This window comes from Gymnoscopelus microlampas (genome assembly GCF_963454915.1).
Source record: "Gymnoscopelus microlampas genome assembly, chromosome: 18".
In the NCBI taxonomy this organism is placed as follows: Eukaryota; Metazoa; Chordata; class Actinopteri; order Myctophiformes; family Myctophidae; genus Gymnoscopelus; species Gymnoscopelus microlampas.
In genome coordinates this window covers 16,081,781-16,100,952 of record NC_139955.1, presented here as the reverse complement: position 1 = coordinate 16,100,952, position 19,172 = coordinate 16,081,781, and the positions used below count along the sequence as shown (strand labels likewise).

General features: G+C 41.9%; 1 protein-coding gene across 1 annotated transcript in view; it reads left to right on the top strand.

Annotated features, from left to right (window-relative positions):
- Positions 1-19,172, top strand: part of fstl5 (follistatin-like 5) — a 149,595-nt gene that overhangs the window by 77,450 nt on the left and 52,973 nt on the right. Inside the window, exon 6 of the mRNA XM_084041998.1 lies at positions 4,583-4,703. Coding sequence (XP_083898124.1) covers positions 4,583-4,703 — 121 coding nt within the window. The remainder of the gene's footprint in view (positions 1-4,582; positions 4,704-19,172) is intronic.

Genomic DNA, 19,172 nt, shown 5'->3' with positions numbered 1-19,172 from the left:
TTATCACCAGATGCATTTTTTGAATTTGCCCCTCGGAAATGCAGGTTCCACACAGAGATTCCAGACTAATATCTACGCAGTGATATTAGTCTGGCCATGCCAGGCTAGGTTCACGGAGTTGCAGTTTTAGGAGAACTAGCAAGAAAAATGCTGTATGAACTCATTTCTTGTCACATTGCTCTCCTCAGAAAACACTACATATATTTTAGAAATAGAATTAATTGTTTTCATAACATTAGTAACACTGCATAGTTACTTTTAACAGACTATGGGGGGAAAGACCCTGCCTCGTTTAAGTTCGTTTATCTTCCGCTCTGCAGCAACTATGAGCTCTGTGTGCCACACAGGGGAGAGGGGGTGGAGTTAGCTGCTTTGGCCGACAGTTTGACGAAGCAATGGGGTTAGCTGGTTTTGTCAGAAGCGCTTTTTAATACTTTTCATTGGTTACATTTTTTAAACCCACACACCGACAGCGACGATATGCACTTTTTGTCAATACAAATCAATCAAAGTCAATCGATCACAAAATGCTGAAGAATTACAGGTAAAAAAAAACATTGACACTAACTCTACACCATAAGGTCCAGCAGAAGTTTAGCATCTCATGTCATATCAAAGCTTAACCAACTGTAAGCTACAGCCATTATTTTACTGGTATGCCTCAGCACTTTTTTTTTATAACTAAAAGTTGAAGCACCTAATTCCTAATTCCTCTTCTCCTGTCTAAACCCCTGACCCAAATGAGATTGTTTTTATGTTTCACACTGAACCTAATGCCCCAGACAGACTCTCTCATAAAGTAATCACAGTACAATACTTAAACAAAAAACTAAAAAGAATGACATTTTTGTTCTGTTTTGTTCTGATAATGAAGGTTTTCTATTAAATCTATTTAAAAAATAAAATCATAAGAATGAATGAAGGTGGACTGGCGTGCACATCCAACCAAATTGGGTTCAAGTGCAGGACAAAGAAATGGCTAAAACTTACTAGTTAAGCATTAATATAAGATACTTGAACTGTTATGATGATTTCTAAGTATATTCAAGCATGACATTTACAGTTACTTTAAAATCTTGTAGTTGAAATGAATAGTTTAGTGTATCTTCTGACAATTTGAATGTTTATTGCTAATAGTGGGTCTGGTATCATCTGAACCCGACCTGACACCAGACCTGTACCTGAGCTGTGAACAAAACCAAATGGAAAACCCATTCTGTACTTTCATAGTTGGAATAGGGGGGAAATACAACAACATTGTACAGTAACTGTTAATTGTAAAAGATGGTTTCCGTGCGACTGACTGGCTTAATGTTCCATTACCTTTCAGATGGAGTGATAATTTGGCACTGGCAGAAGCTACTTTCTAAACATACATTACGGGCCTTTTTCCATCAGCGATATGTCTCAGTTCATTTAGCTCAAAGGGGTCTGGTTAAACAGCTGGTGTGTCTGTCCATGGCCAACTTTCTAATCACTTATCCTCTTTCTGCTGTGGTCTACTGTAACCAGAGGCACTGCAACTCTGTGGGTGCTGAGTGAGGACGTGTCATGAAACATTTCAGAGAGAGTTGAAGGATCAAAGTCACTGATTCCAAGAGCACTCACTCGTGAATTTCTCGGAGGCCACCTGTTCTGTTGAATCAAAAACAAACAGGCTGAACCACCAAGTTTTCTTTTCAATGATTTTGGATAATTGATTGCCCTTTGAAAATTACATCAAGGGGATTATAAAGTTTAGATTCAATACTTGGAGTTTAAAGTAAACTCACGCGCACACACACAAACACACACCTGACTGAGCAAATGCAATTCAGCCATTCTGATACAAAGTTATTTCAAAGTCAGGTTGCACCACAAAAACAACCTCAGCAGCTTTCTTTGTGAGACTGGGCCAGCTAGTCCAGATGGGAGGGCAGATTATAGTTCTACTTTCATTAAATTGTCCTTATAAATGGTACAACAGTAGAGGGAGAGAGAAAACAGACAGAAAACAAATAAGAAACGTCCAAGGGTCTCATATTCTGTAAACACCTCACCTCAAGATAAAATTGTAATTAAAATGATAAATACAAAGCAATGGCTATAGGCATAGGCCTCCTTCAACTGGAAACACTTCCTAGCCACTATGGTGCTAAAGGACAAGTCATAACTTTTAATGTTAATGTGAATGGGAATCAAAACACATGAATCCACATACAGTAGAAACAAAAGGGATCAGTGAAAAGATGGACTTAACCAGAACAAGCTTCTGTCACATCCTGCTCCATCATCTTCCTGTTCTAGTTATTTCAGTTTGTGTGGGGGTTGACTGAGGGCTTCTGTATGTACAATATTCTCAGGAGACACTGAAATCCCGTGACATAACGAAGGAATCTGGCCCCACAGTGGTGGAATGAACTTCCCACTGATGTCAGGACAGCAGAGTCACTGCCCATCTTTCGCCGCAGGCTGAAAACCCACCTCTTCAGGAAACACTATCCTTCCTCTTTGCCTGGCCTACTTGTTGTTAACTAGTTGTACGAACTCTTGTTTTATTTTTGTATTGTTTTATTGGATCTTGTTTAGTCGATACACTTATTTGTTTTAGCTCGTGCTCATTTGATTTTGCCATTTTTGTCTCATCTGTTTAAGAAAGTAGGTAGCTGATATATTGCACTTTTACCTTAGCGCTAGGTATACTCTTGGTTGCTTGTTTTTGCAGGAAATGTACTTAAAACTTCTGGTGATTAGTAGTTTTCGTTCCCTACCTATGTTGAATACACTTATTGTAAGTCGCTTTGGATAAAAGCGTCTGCTAAATGACTGTAATGTAATGTAATGTACAGTGTAGGCGTGTATGGAATGAAGTTATTCTAAACAACAACAACAACAAAATAACCCATCTTCAAATCCCGACCTTAAAGATGTTGCTGTAATCCAAAACTCTAACCCAAACCAAACATCGAGCTGATCATGTTTCCCATGTGTTCTCCAAAACATCTGGGACAAACGTCACTTCTCCACATCACCCACTTCTAGTGGTGTTTTCAACACATAACAATTATTTTCATGATTGTTCTTGTACATTTCGACATGTCATCAGGGAGAGGAAATGTACTGTACTGATTGATCCAGGGTATAGGAGACACTGAGGATAAATCAAAACCAGTCTGAAGCGGTCAGCCATCTGACAGATGATCGACATTGATGGATGGATGTAACAGCAGTGAGGCACTGAGACAAAACCTATTTCAGACGTTCTGTATGCAATTTTCTTCACTATTGCACATTAGAATTAGTCCTTAGTCCTGATTGGCTATCTGTGCTTAGTTCAGCTGTTAGTGCTTAACTGTTTAAGACCCACCATGTAATTTAAACCCTATAGGTCATACTAAAGCAGATAGTTTGGTGGCTGAGATTCTTTATGGTTATCTTTTATATTTGTTTTTACCCTTGCCAACAGAGTTTGATGGGGGTTCTGTTTTCACCATTCTGTTTGTTTGTCTGACTGTCTAGCAGGATATCTCAAGTTATGAGCGGATTGTTACAATATGTTAGGGAAGAGTAGGATCCAAGTGCAGGCAATCGCAGGTATAGTGCAAGTTCAAACAATTAATTTATTCAACAAATAGCAGGAGGGACAAGGTTTGCAAACCTGGTGCAGCAGACAGAGGTCAAAACCAGGGACCATTTCAAGCGGGCTAAAGAAGTCCAGACAAGCAGGCAATAATCCAAAAATCTAATGACTGGTAAAAGGGTCAAAAACCCCTGGAGATAGGTAGGCGGTAGTATGTGAGATGGAACTCATGAAAATACTATTTAACGTGTCAACTTTCCAAATGCTGTGTTGTACAACATTAATATGCAGATAATGTTATTTGGAGGATTTTATAGGTAGATGTACAGGAAAACCGATTCAATGATTGGATAATACTGAATGAATATGAACGTTCATATTATATACCTAAATGTTTTCTTTTTGTGCAGATGTTTTCAATGAATGTTCAGAATTGACCAAAGGGCCACTTTAACCCAAGACCGGGAACGCATCTATCATTTTAGATGTTAACCACTTTAACCATTATTTTATACTTTGGCTATTCAAAAATACCAGATCTACAATCTCATAGCTTGGCACTCGGTGCCGTGCTATGAGCTTGTATCTGCTATTTTGGAATAGCCCAAAGTATAAAATAATGGTTATAGCTCAAATCTACAATGACGCAGATGCGCTCCCGGATTGAATGGGTTAAATTGTTACACAGGCTGATCTGGCCTACCGGCCACAGGGTCTGATAGGCCTATACTTTGTTGGCCCTATCAAACAAAATGGTGGAGCTGGAGAGGCAGCTGACATTGGTGGAGGTACAAGTACACTCTACAAAATAGAATCTTTCTGTCATAACTCTGTGTTGACTTTGTCTTCTTTATTTCTTTTTGTTTCAGTACATTGTCACATTTGGTTAAGACCGATTTTGAACATGTCTAGTTATACATTTTTCATTATGAATACGATTCACAATGGGCAAAGATGTCAAACAAAAAGGAACATGAAAAAGACATAAGAGTAACTATCCATCAATGTGCTTCTGTGTTGAAGGTCATGAAGCAGGAGGGTTTGTCTAAGGACTTGACGGAGTGCAGTCTGTTTGACCTGTTGAAGTACAACGATGTGAATGATGATGAGCATCTGACGAAGGAGGAATTCTACTCGGCCTTCGGTGAGTCCTTGCAGAAAAAAACAACAAAAAAGAACCTTCATGTTGCCATCAATATTAACAAAACCCTATGACCTTTCCTCTAGCATCACCACCAAGGTCAGAATTTTAACTTTGCACAAAACATGTCTCATAATGTAAAAGACGGATTGCAGGATGAACTGTACTGATTTTGGTGACCCCATGGCCTTTGCTCTAGCGCCAGCCCTGGTGCCACAAGTCTCCCTCAAGTGAAACAGTCAAGCACGCATGAGGCAGACTGAATCAGTACTGTACTTTGTTAACCACTTTAAGGTACCACTTTAACCATGCTGCAGTATGATGCGTTGTGATTACACTTTAGAGTGTTTATTTTTTGAATAATTTAGAAATGTTTCTTCCTCAGAGGGTATCCATTGGAATCTAACCATCAGATTTTTAGATATTGTTTATGCAATTGGATATTTGGGCCTAATGGGGGTGCTAGAGCAAAGGCTAGTGGGTCAGCAAAATCATCAAAAGGGACATCCTCTGGGGAGCATGAAGGTGCACAGCAAATTCCATGTCAATCCAGCCAGTATTCTGTAGATGATGGACATTTTGGGGGGAAGAAAAGTGTTGGATGGATGGACAGATGACCGACTGACTGACAAGGACATCCTTAGTGCCCCGTTGCTAGCGGGGCTGTGATGTTAAATGTACAGCGCTGTTGCACCATTTCGCTCCCCTCATTCGACTTTCATTCGACTTCCGTCTAATGTACATGCCATGAAGTATTTCCTTGGTCAGAGAATAAAGAAAGGATATGTATTTGATACATTTGAACAGATGACAATGAAAAGTATAATGAAAACATTACGTTAAATTCAGCAGTTTAGCGTCCGTTTACCTCAGAAGGTTTTAAAGAGACTGAGAAGCGGGTAAATATTTTAGACAGCTAAATGCAGAGTTCTAAGATGATACAAAAGTAACCCATTGGATTCAAATGTTACCAAATGGACCTGATACTGTGTTTTAGCTATGCAATCGTCATTTCCATTCAAACATATCCACAACAATGTGAGCAAAATGAATAAACTCAAAATACATGTAATGATAATGAAGCTGAAATTAAATGAATAATACAATTCATAGACAGGAATTATAAAGTGTATTGTTGTCGGAGTACACGTTTTCCCAAAATTCCACATTTTAATTTAAACATTGTTCATAATTAAGCAGTAGCCAGATTTAATACAAAGCTCTTCCAGTATATGGCAGTTATTTATTAACATGCTACATTGTAATAATTATTCTGTTTCACATCTCACTACAACAACGTGTTGGTCGTGTCTGCCATAACTGTATGAACCTTATGGGCTACATAAAAGCCAATGCTGCCTAATTAAGTTTAGAGTGCTGACTTTGCAGCGCATAGCAGCCCACTCATCCTTAACATTATGAACTCTCAAATTGTTACAGCCTACTACTTTAAGGAACAGCTCATATAGGTTAAGAGAATGGTAAACTATTTGATATTTGGCCAACGGTTTATTGACTGACAACTCAAATCTGTTGGCAGCTGAAGTATACGCACAGTGTGTTCTCTAAAGTTCAGTTTGCTAGATGGATAAAAAATGAGCTTCTGTAAGGAGTCTGTGTCTGACTTGACAAGGGATTAAAGAAGTTTTGAGATAGCATCCACCCAACAGCATAATGATGAAGCAAGAGAAAATAACTTACACACTCAAAACAATGTGAGAAGATGGTAATGTTGTTTGTAGCTTAAATAATAAAGTGAAAGCGAGCAAGTTTATTTATATAGCACATTTCACAGTCAATGTGTATAACACAAAAGCAACACATTGTAAAATGACATTTGAATTACATTTTTTTTAAAAACAAAGAAGTAGAAAGAAAACATTACACAAGTTTATCACTTTCAACCATGTTTTTACCCGCTCACCCTTTATGTTCCGCTCCTGTCTGACATTTGGCTGCTCTATACATCCAGCCAACTGGCTGCTATTCATCAGCTCTTTGTATGTAAAACATTTCCAGTGAAGACACAGAGGAGAGAAAAATACATTCTCAAGAGTAAAGGACAAAGTGTAGACCTCTGGTCCTGTCAGAGGAATGAGGCAGTTAAACCCAGTGCCGATACTGGGGGAGGGCAGGGCGGGCAGAGCCAACCCAAACATGCGTCCACAAAAGTTAAGGAAATAAGTTGAAGTTAAAGGATTGTAGAGAAAATGTAGGTATCCTTTCTAACTTCTGATTTGGTGGGTCTTAAGCTTACTTAGACTTAGTTCCTCCCGTTCCTATTGGAACATTGGGCGACGAGTCCTCTCCATTTTTTCCGGTCTCTGGCGACCCTTCTTGCTCCGTGCCAGCTGACACCCATCTCGCTTAGGTCTTCCTTAGCTGTCTGTCTCCATGTCTTCTTTGGCCTCCCTCTTTTCCTCTTTCCACCTTCTGGCATCCAGTCCATTGCCACACTTGCCGGTCTCTCTCTCTTGGTAGTCGGAGTACGTGTCCAGCCATTCTCCTTCTCCTTTCATCGACGATGACAGATGGTGCTACCCCTGCCCTTCTCATCACCTCCTCATTGGTGATGTGATCTCTCCATGAGATCCTCAGGATGGATCTGAGGCATCGTCGGTGGAAGACATCCAAGTTGTTGGTGGTGTTGGCTGTCTTCATCCATGTCTCACAGGCGTAGGTCGCTGTTGGGATGACCACTGACATGTAGAGGCGTAGTTTGGTGGCCGTAGAGATGGTTTTAGACGACCAAATGTTGCGGAGCCGTTGAAACACTCCTGCAGCTTTTCCAACTCGATTATTGACGTCTTTCTCCACGTCTCCTGTGTTTGAGATGTTACTTCCAAGATACGTGAAGTTGTCAACATATTCTATGTCATGTAGGCCTATAGTGAGTGCTGGAAGGTGTTGGTATTGTCCAATGGTCATGGCCTTAGTTTTTTCTTGGCTTATCCGTAAACCGACCTTATCTCCGTGCTCATGGAGACTGTTGGTCAACTCTTGGAGTGCAGGCTGGGAATGACTTAACAGAGCCAAGTCGTCCGCAAAGTCCAGATCGGACAAACTGCCCCCTCCCCATTTGGTGGGTAGCTGCCTCCAAAGTATGTGTTCTGTGTTCACTTCAGTCACACAGAGCTCTGGGGCTGTCGATAGCTAATGATTTAGTGCCAATCGTGCGCGTAGAATGAGGCGTAGTATTGCGCAATGACAGCGCAAAGCTATCTTCCCCACAGACCTTTCGCTCCAACTTAAGACCAGCTTGGAGCTTGTCTTATCAGCAGCGCAGAGTGCAAGTGTTTAGTTTCACACAGCAAGGACGCTCAGCGAATTACAGCTCACTATCAAAGGGGAGATGATGACAGAGAGTCTACGCATTATAGATATTCTGTAGATAGAATACTCCTTTATGAATTCAAATACTACAAGGCAGGATCTGGCATCTGATCTTCACTCTGACAACCTGCTGTTTACCAGCTGTCATTTTGCTAGTTTTTAATGCCATCTGGCCAGGAACTCGAACCAACAACCTTCGGGTTACTAGTCCGCTTCTGTAACTTCTGGTCAATACCCATCGCCTAAGTTGCCCACCTACCCCTACCTACCACAGCCCCCCCCCCCCCACAGCAGGCCCTGGGTAAACCCTTTCTGTAAAAACAGACACATAAAGTGTAATCTGACTCTAATCTCTCTAACTTCCTCCCCCATCACGTTTCACTGTTGTTTATTTTTTAGCCACTTCGAGCTGAACTGCGAACAAATAAATGAGATAATGGTATGTGACTGAAAGCTCTGGGATTTGCTTAACCCGTGTCTCTCTCTCTTTCTCCCTTTTCCTTTTTATCCCAGTGTGGCACTGCTGAATATGTTTTAATAATCAGTGATATTAGTATTATATAGTACGTAGTAGTAATAATAATTCAGGGCCAACTAACTAACTAACTAACAAATGAAATGGAATAAGTCTGTGTTGTACATCAAGCTGGCTCACGCTACAGAAACAGGAGAGAGGCTCCTGCCCTATGGGCCTCATGGCTCGGCAAGGCTTACTTACTTCAGGTCAAGTTCTATTGATATTTATTCATTTATTACTATCTGATGTGTGGTGTCACACAGAATCCAGCATGAAGCCTTTTATTTTTGTCGTTTATAGTGGCCATAATCTGAAAAGGGTGCCTGCAGAAATGTATGCAAATATCGTAATCACTCTTGAAAAGTAAACTGTCACAAAGTAAATCCTACTGATCCAGTAAGTCCTGGATTACGGTGCAGTATTTGCAAAGAACAGCAGTAAATGGATCCCAGTGAAAACCAAAACACCTGTCTTGCTGCTTTATTAATAAGGAGCACTCTGGTATCTTTGTGGAATATTCAAAGCATGGACACATTGTTTGTCACTGCAGGAGATAAGAGTTGTAATGGACATGCATTATTCATTCACTCCTGCCGTGCATAGATTTAGAGGAGGGGGTGGAATCAATTTGCCTGAACCAGCAGTGAGAGAGCTGTCTGGCAGGACTGATGTCTTTTAATTAGATGATGTTATAGATATGAGTGATGGCTGCCACATCATAGATAGGCAGCCTGCTGTCATCCTTGAATAATTTGGTAAATGATGGCTGGCCCAGTGCATTGTGGGTAGAGCAGACTGATAAAAAAAACTAGAAAAAGTGCTCCTCGGAGCTCAGGTCTCCGCCCGGTCAGGTAGGTTATTTTGGGCCAGCAATGTTCGGAATTCGCCAATCAGGATGGAATATGAAAAATCGGACGGATCCGTCTTGATCACTTGACTATAGAGATAATGTGTACCGATTTGCGTGATGTTTGGATTTTTTGGGGGGAATAATATGAAAGAAAATGTTTTGCAAAAATCGGCCTCCTGGTGGCGCTATGATAGGGTAATATAAAATTTGTGGCATTTGTTCCTCAACGTAGTGCAAATGTGCGTGCAAAGTTTCACCGCAATCGGACGCTGCGTTCATGATTTGCGGAATTTTGTTCAAAACGAGCCACTCCTGCAAACTTTAGACGTCAATCTTAGCCAATCAGAATTGAGTATGAACTAGAAAAAGTGCTCCTCGGAGCACAGGTGTCCTAGCCTGGTTCCAGACGAATCTGCCTTTGCAAAATTGCATCGCACTTTAGCCCTCGGCAGATTAGGTCTGGCCCCCCTCAATAGAGATTTCATTTCTCTCCCTCCGAAGTCGTGAGGGACCAATCAGGGCCCAGTATCCAAATGTGGACGGGCTTATCACCTTATTTGGAGCAATGACGTACAAGGAAGCACTGCTCTGATTGGTTCGTACAAGGAAGCACTGCTCTGATTGGTTTAGGTCTAACCAATAGAGTCCGTTTGGATCTTTTTGTAACCGCCCCTTGGAAAAAAATCTATCGTTGATAGGGACCAGACTAATATCCACGCAGTGTGTCGTGTGATATTGTCTGGCCACGCGAGGCTACAGGTCTCCGCCAGGTCAGGTGGCGCTATAATAGGCCAATGTGAAAAGGGTGGCATTTCTTCTTAGGCCTTTCACGGCAATCGGACACTGCATTCATGATTTGAGGCATTTTATTCCAAAAATGTGTTTTGCTAAATTAGACCTGCTGGTGGCGCTATAACAGGCCAATGTGAAAAGTGTGGCATTTCTTCCTCAGCGTAGTGGGAATGTGCGTGTGAAATTTCACGGAAATTGCAAGCTGCGTTCATGATTTGATGCATTTTGTTCAAAACAGACCTATCTATCCTGCAAACTTTGGAAGCCAACCTTAGCCAATGAGGATGGAATCTGGGAATTTGGACAGATCCGTGTTGATCACATGACTATAGAGATACTGTGTACCGATTTGCATGACATTTGGATACAATCTGTAGGAGTAATATAAAAAAATCAGCCTCATGGTGGCGCTATAAGAGCCCACTTCACGTTTCGGCCTATAATACATCTTGAACAGTAGCGTAGGTTGTACAATCAAAATCCTTTTTTTCCCTGGATTCTTTGGATCATGACGCAACTCCCCATATAGGCCCTGGCCTTTTGTGCCAGATAGACTGCAGTTTTTGCTACCACTAGTACTAACATTTTTGGCCAAAACTCACACAAATTGGTACACATTATCTCTGGAGCCATGTAATCACGATGTATCAGTCCGATTTTCCAGATTCCATTCCAATTGGCTATGACTGCCTTCCATAGTTTACGAGCCCTGGGTAGGCAACCCAGCCTGGCAGACACATGCACACCGTCGAGCGCACTTTCTCAATAAATTAGCTTTGCTCGTGGCTACGGGTGTGTGACTGCTCCTCTGGTCCTTGGTCTGCCCGTGGCATATTCCCAGCTGGACGTGCTATGCAGACCTCCTCCCTTTGTTTTCTACATATAGAATAATATGTACAGCAATAGCACTCTGTACAGGGGTTTTAGTTTTTTTCAATTTTGTAATTTTGTAGCAAACAAAGGCTTATGCGATTTAAAAGGTTTTGATCAACAAGATAATCTCCACATCTCAACACACCTTTTAATGTTTTCTGAACCACAATCAATTAAAAGAAGATGTATTAAGCACATAAACACTTTATTATAACTTAGATTATAATTTATGTCACATACAGTAACTTAACACAACACTCTCTCTATTGCATGTTAATCATAAAGGTTTTTTTTTTCTGCATAAAAAAATGAAATCTCACCAGGGACCTCATTAAAAACTCACCTCTGAGTTTTAGCAACTAACTGTAGCATAGCAGGCACAGATGTATATCCATGTGATCGCTATGCAGTAGTGACACTATACAGTACTGTATGTACTGCAGTCAAGGGTGTTGTACTATACATGCACTGGCCTTACACTACAGTCGTTAGCCTAAATATCCTGCGAACAGTAGGCACTTTGAATACTTTGATACACATTCGAATACTAATTAAATAGCATTTTATTCATTAAAATAAGTTCTGGATTGCAGATTTTATGGTTAATCATTTCCCAGATTGTGTCCTGGGTAGTATCTAACTTGTACTCCAGCCTCCAAGACTTGATCAACGCAGTAATAATGTCCGCCTGCCTGCGTTCATTGCTCACAATAAGATCTTCAATGTTAATTTAACACGCTGAGTGTAAACTCAGTGTTAATATAACACTGAGGATTTTACTGTGCTCCAAAATTCTCATACTACTTACTTGCTTACATGGAACACTAATGTTGTTCAAATGGATCTACTCAGTACACTTGAATAAACCTAATGTATCTAATGCTTTCTTTTCAAATCTGTGCTATGAATTGTTTAAGAAAAACATCATAATTTACATTACATTACATTACAGTCATTTAGCTGACGCTTTTATCCAAACTTTTAAAAAGCTTTTATTCGACTTACAATAAGTGAAGCGACTTACAATAAGTGTATAATATTCAGTACAACAATGAGACAAATCAGTCAAAATCTTTGGTTTGATTGCAGTGGTGTCTTTTTTTTTCTTTTTGAGAGGATGGAGAATATAAATTGCAGACTTGAATTAATTCTAAGCAAGCAAACAGAAGAGTGAGCAACAGAAGGAGTGTATATTTCTTAGCAGTGCTGGGAGCCCCACAGCTGCTCAAAGAGCCTTAGTAACTGCCAGCATGCTTTAGCAATCTGGATAAAAAACTCACTATTGAACATTTAACATGACCCTCCTCCCCCACCACCACCCCATGGAGTCAGAGGGTGCCTCTATACCCCCACCTCCACCTTCCACTTCTACCTCCACCCTACAGCTCTGCCTCCACCCCCTCCCTCACCCACTCTGGTTTGTTGATCAGATACAGTTGATTTGTTTCCCGGCAAACAATTTAACACACATACAGTACCTACGTACATAGTAAACATACATAAACACACAGTCAATCAAACAGGTTCACACATACTGTATAAGTTATCTCACACAACTCCTCGAGCCTGAGTTATACTTAGTTGCAGTGTCGCACTCCAAAAATAGCAGATCTACAAGCTCACAACGTGGTGCCATGTAACAGTTGTGAGCTAGATCTGCTATTTTCAGTGTGTGACTCTGGCACGCAACCAGGTATAAAACGGATATCTTCACAAAAACCTCTATTATTTACTCATTGCAGTGAGATAGGGAATTTTTCATTAGTTGTTTTCCACAAGGTGGCCATGATAGAAATTAGTCCAATTAGGTTTCAGCTCAGACTGCCTTGCATACTAATGCAGAGGTGTCCCTCAGGATGATTAACAGCTGCTCTGTCAGCTTCCATGCTGGAGGTACCTCTCATCTTCTACACACACCTCTGTGTTTATTGTGTCAACACTGAGGGAGTTTATTTGCATTATTCTGTTGACTTTCACCTAATTTCTACATTTGAGGCTTATTAAAAACAGCAGCATATAAAAACAAAACTCACCTGTAGGATCATTTCCATTTCTGTTAATTTCTTCTGGTTAGGACATTAAAGGATTCACCTATGTGTTACTAAAAGCTGAGGTCTATTTGATCTATAGATCCTGTTTGATCCCTCACAATGAAAATGTAATGTGGATATTATAACGGATTTGTATGTCCTGATGTGAACCATTTACACCTTTAGAGTCTTATTTAACACCAACAGTATACATTTAAAAGGATTGTCTGATGTCCACAGTATGCAAAAATAAATATTTCTATTACAACGATGAAGAGAATATAAGCACTTGACGGTGTGTGAAGCTGTCCTCAGGGCTTCAGATAAACAGTAGGTTGTTTCGTTCTAACAGCCGAGTCAGACGTCTCCTTCAACGGGAATGTTTACACGTATCATCAGACCTGTAAGAGTATCACAGGAGAACCACATGAATGTGTATTCTGTCCTCTCAGCTTGAAGCTCTATCAGTCTGACTGCTGAACACCTTACATTCTGGAAATCTCTCTTATCTCTACTGCAAAATGTCAGCGGCAAAGCCATTGGACCGTGCAACCATTTCCAGCTCAGTAATACTGAAGTGTGTGTGTGTGTGTGTGTGTGTGTGTGTGTGTGTGTGTGTGTGTGTGTGTGTGTGTGTGTGTGTGTGTGTGTGTGTGTGTGTGTGTGTGTGTGTGTGTGTGTGTGTGTGCGCACGCTAGAGGGGGAGGAAGAAAGAGAGAGTGATGGAGAATGATAGAGAACAGAGTGTGGTCAGAGGTTTGTGTAGCTGGCTAAGCTAACCCCTGTGCCATTTGTCTTCATGCAAGAACAAGCCCAATGCACATACACATGTGCACGTTCACGCACACACACACACACACACACACACACACACACACACACACACACACACACACACACACACACACACACACACACACACACACACACACACACACACACACACACACACACACACACACACACACATGCATGCACACAAGCGTATACACTCCTATTTTCTAGCACTTGTTGGTGATTTACTGTGGCTCTGACCAACATTCACCCCTGGCAGCTCTGAGAGAGTAAATCAAACAGGTGTTCGTCCACCGTTAATCACTAATTACTGAGTAGACAGAGATGATTGATCCCTCCCAAGGGGGACTTTGAACCACAGGACCCCCAAATCAGAGCCAAGACCACTTCTTATCCTCTCACTCGATTTCCACCAGAGCAAAGTTTGAGGGCCAGTTCAGAGAAGTGCCTAATCTCAAACCAGTTTTTATGTTTTCATAGCTCTCAGGCACAGCGGCACCAACTCTTTCCTGGTCTTGAACTAAGAAACACTTAAGACAAGAGCTGGGGGCGGGATTATCATGACCAACCAAGACCAAGGCTGCTTCTCAATAATTCTACTTGCCTGTACTTGTAAACTTGCAATACATTCAAATTGGTATTGTCATACTGTATCAACTGGATGACTTGACCAGTAATGGACCAGCAATGGAAGGTTCTCCACACTACACGCTACTAATAGTAGTACTAATCCAGTTGTTGTGTCCCCCCCTCCCCCCACACACACACACAGATTTGCAGCAAATGGAGATCGCTACTGGGACCGTATTCCCTGCAGCACATTAAGATAAAAAGAGGCTGTAATTGAACAGTTTAGAGAGAGATTATTATCGTTGTTGAAGTAGATTTCTGTCAACATGTGTCCTCGACCCAACACCAACATCTCCACCTCAGTCTCACGAAGGTGTTTGACTGCCGTGAGCCGCTGGTTGCACCGATGTTATCAGTGTTGGTATGAGGGGGGGTATTGGCGTATCGGCCAATACCCAGCATCCTACATCACCATCCACTGTGAAATATGTTGAGCACCTTGGATGTTAGAGGAATAATAATTGAGTTAGAGTAGGAGTGTCATTGTTGTTATGAAATGTCACCTCCCTGGAGGGATGTTTTATTGAGGCATTCTCAATAAACGTTCCCAGAAAAATGAGTTGAAGCTTCACAGAATTGTAGCTATGTGTATCCTGGCTTTGCAACACTGATCATCATGACACTGCACACTGGAAACAGTTCTGTTGGAGTGTGGACAGTAAAAAAACATCCATCCATCTTTTTCCGTTTATCCGGAAGTCGAGTTGTGGACGCAGCAGTTCCAGGAGAGAATCCCAGACTTACCTTTCCCTGGCAACATTAGCCAGCTCTATAACTGGATCCTGAGGCCAGCAGGGAGATGTATTCACACCACCTGATCCTTTGTAAGCCCATGGCCTCTTCCCATCTGGGCATACCTGGAAAACCTCCCTAGGGAGAGCAGCGACTCTACTCCGAGTCTCTCACGGATGACTGAGCTTCTCACCTTATCCCTTAGGGAGATGCCAGCCATCCTCCTGAGAAAACAAGTTTCTGCCACTTGTATCCACGATCTCGTACTTTCAGTCAAGAAAGTACGAAGTCGCTCTCCCTCCTCCCTTTACTCATGAACAGGACCCTGAGATACTTGAAGTCCTTCAGTTAGGGTAAGGAATCATCCCCCTACCTGTAGGGAATGAGCAGAACAGTGGAAGTAGCTTATCAATTAATTATGCAGTGATTGACCAATCCAGAATCGAGCATTCAACCAAGCCATGTATTATAATAGCAGTGGGATTTATTGCACGCCCACTGTCCGTGATGAGCAGGGGTTTTACCAAACTAAAATTCAATGCAGTGTTTAAGCTGTTAACTTGACCGTGACCGAAGTACAGTTAAATTGTGTTTAGGAGACCTCAACCTCCCCTGGTGGTTATTTATTTATTTATTTCTTGTGGTTTGAGGAACAAGACACGAATGTTCTTTCACAGTCATACCATGTACTTCCGTTCACCTCATCCGGCCAGCCTTCTATGGGCGTGTGACAAAGCCCCCAGTTTACGGAATGCACTGGAGCGAGCGTTTTTCACTATTCCGAGTTTACATGAACCACGTGACCGCCGCTGTTTTCTGCCCTCGAGGTGATGCAACTCTTTAATACAAGGCTCTGGATCTGCATTCTGCACTACGCCAACTCAACTCCCAACCCTTAATATGCTTCATGAAATCCTTGTTCTTAATTGCTTCATTTCACTGAAGTGAACGATGAGCCAATCAATCATACATAATGTATATTAGCACAGAAACGTTTGGTTGAGGAAAATTATTTTCAACATAACCAAGTTCCCCTTTCCACAAAATAAAATGAGGGAAATGTGTTGCAAACTCAATAGTTTGAATTAAGTTTTAATGAGGCTCCGCAGAAGCAGAGAGCCTGTGTTCTCTGTGATTCCACAGGGTACAATCTACGCTATTCTCTTCAAAGCACAGCTCACGCAGTCTGAGTGTTGTTACGTGTGTCTTTGTCACACACACACACACACGCACACGCACACGCGCACACACACACACACACACACACACACACACACACACACACACACACACACACACACACACACACACACACACACACACACACACACACAACATTCTTTATTGATCCAACATGGTAGAAGATCACAGTCCCACTGTCCCAGGGGCTTTCACATTGCCTTGAAATTGGTTATTATATGTTTCGTGTATCTATTTAATCCCATGCAATTTCCATGATCTCTTTCAGGATCAATGGAAATGATGGCTTACTGTTGTGACAGGAGTTCCTCTCTCCTAGAGGCAGAAACAACACATTTTATCTTCAGCCAATGAAAGAGAGTTGTTAATTAAGGAGCAGCTGTCTCCTTTTTATAACCGGATAATCTGGTCAATTAAATCCTCTTTTATAGATTTGATCTTAAAATGATATGTACAAATCATGGACAATTAATACAAAGCTTTCATGCGAGTGCAAAATGGGGAACCTCTTAATGCCTTAATATAACAAAACGCAAAGAGCTGAGAACTGGCAAAGTATACAGAAAATATCGAATCAAGAATAAAGAAGAATCAAGAAGGTTTATGTGTCACTACTCATACAGGTAGAAGAAGTCTAATGCAATTTTGTGAGGTTCTCAAAGTACTGTGCTACAATAACATCAATCTGGGAACCCATCGTCAAATAAAAAGGAAAAACAGCGCCCCCAGCGCTTTTCACTTTTGCATTTCACTCTGGGGGGAGTGATTAAATAGACCCACGATGACTGGAAACCAGCGTATGGTCTCTGCCCTCAGCCCTCCACTTCCGATGTATTCATTCCCTCTAACAATATTTCTCCATGGAACACTAACAATATTTCTCCTAAAGAACATGGATCGTTTTGTTATAAGCCCACTTGTTTCTATGATGAAAGAACAAGTTAAAATGTTACTAACTTTCCGTGGTTTTGTCGGCTCCGAGGACACTACTGTTAAATGAGTTTGGGTTTGTTTCCAGTGGGAAGCGAACGCACAGATGTAAATCCCGCCCACTACATTTGATTGGGTAAAGCGCGGCCTGCTTCCTGATCTGAAAGCACGCCCACTTGTAGGCCAACGCTCACACGTTCTGAAAGGGGCTCCCAACAGATTCAGTAGTGCAGCTCTGAATCTGTTCTTGAGAGATTACAATAACATAGGCCCTCTAGGAGAGACATTAAAATACATTTAGTGGAACCTCTGAGTTCAATGGCTAAAATCATTCATCAGTAATCAACTAAAACTACTGTTAACCCATTCAATCTGAGAACGCATGAGCTTGTAGATCTGCTATTTTTGAAATATATATTTTTGATTTTTAAAGCGAACAATTGTAACTCAAATCTTTGTTTCTGGGGCGGGGGGGGGGTCCCTGGAACAAAATAATTTGCGCCTCTTTCCCCTCCTAGCATGCGCCTTGGCTCCCACAGTGTCAATGTTCTCGCAGCCAGTTCCGGGTGCCTGATGCAGTGCCCAGCCAGCCTTATCCTTCTCTCTCTAATCTTGTCCCGTGACCCGTGGAAGGCCTCTGTAGAGGTCCACTTTTGCCGCTGTGCTGTGAGTTTCTATGTCTCAGCCCCGTAGAGCGGTACTGATTCCACTGTAGCCACGAATAGCCGCCTCTCACGAACAGGTCATCTCCCACGTCAGATATCCACACTCTCTTCGTCCCACACAAGGCATTCCAGGCAAGTGCCCTCCGGACCTTCAGATCCTGTTCCGACGAATGCCATCAAGACCAAGACCTCCCACCTCGGCCGATCAGGAGGTGTCGTACAGCGACAATGACACACTCCCATGACAGCTTCCCACCCGTGAACACTGGCAATCGTGTTCATTGGAGCACCCTGTTTAGCCAGAGATGTGTTTTCCCCATTAAATCACCCAGACTCCCCTAAGAAAACAACCTTTTTTCAAACCTTCAGTTACTCAAATCCTGGTCCTGACTGTATAGGTTTGATTGTGTTTTAAAGAGATTTCAGTCGTCATGTGTGAATGGCAGAAACCTGCTGCGTTAGCCACGTTCACAGTTCAAAGACAGCCAACATAGGGGACACATTCAATTGAATGGGAAGGTTCAAATGCATTCTCAGGCTTCCACTAAAAGGACCACCAGAGGTCCAGGGTAATTTGAAGCCCTTCTTCGTGGAGATTCTCTGGGCTGCAGTGAGCTAACACCATTTGCTGGCCTTCCATTTTCATTAGCTTTTTTGTATTTCATGCCCCCAGGAGCAGAACAAATTGAGGCTTCCTTTTGCAGCGCTGCTCATTACCCCAAGAGGGAGATTAAAAAGCACTCTCACACAGGAACATTGCATAACAGCACAGGACGCTGAGAAGTGTCATTTGTACATATCAACCCCTTTAACCTGCTGTACGTGCACACATACAAACAAACACACACACACACACACACACACACACACACACACACACACACACACACACACACACACACACACACACACACACACACACACACACACACACACACACACACACACACACACATGCTGTTGTGGGCATTCTGGCTGAATGTTTCCTGCTGGTGATAGGCTAAACATAATCTCTTTAGTCATGCTCCATCAAATCCAGGCGCTTCCTAGGAGAACATCTGACCTACATCTCAAGGTTGCATGTAGGTACATTAGCACCGAGCTGACCCCTGGTCACTGGTCTCT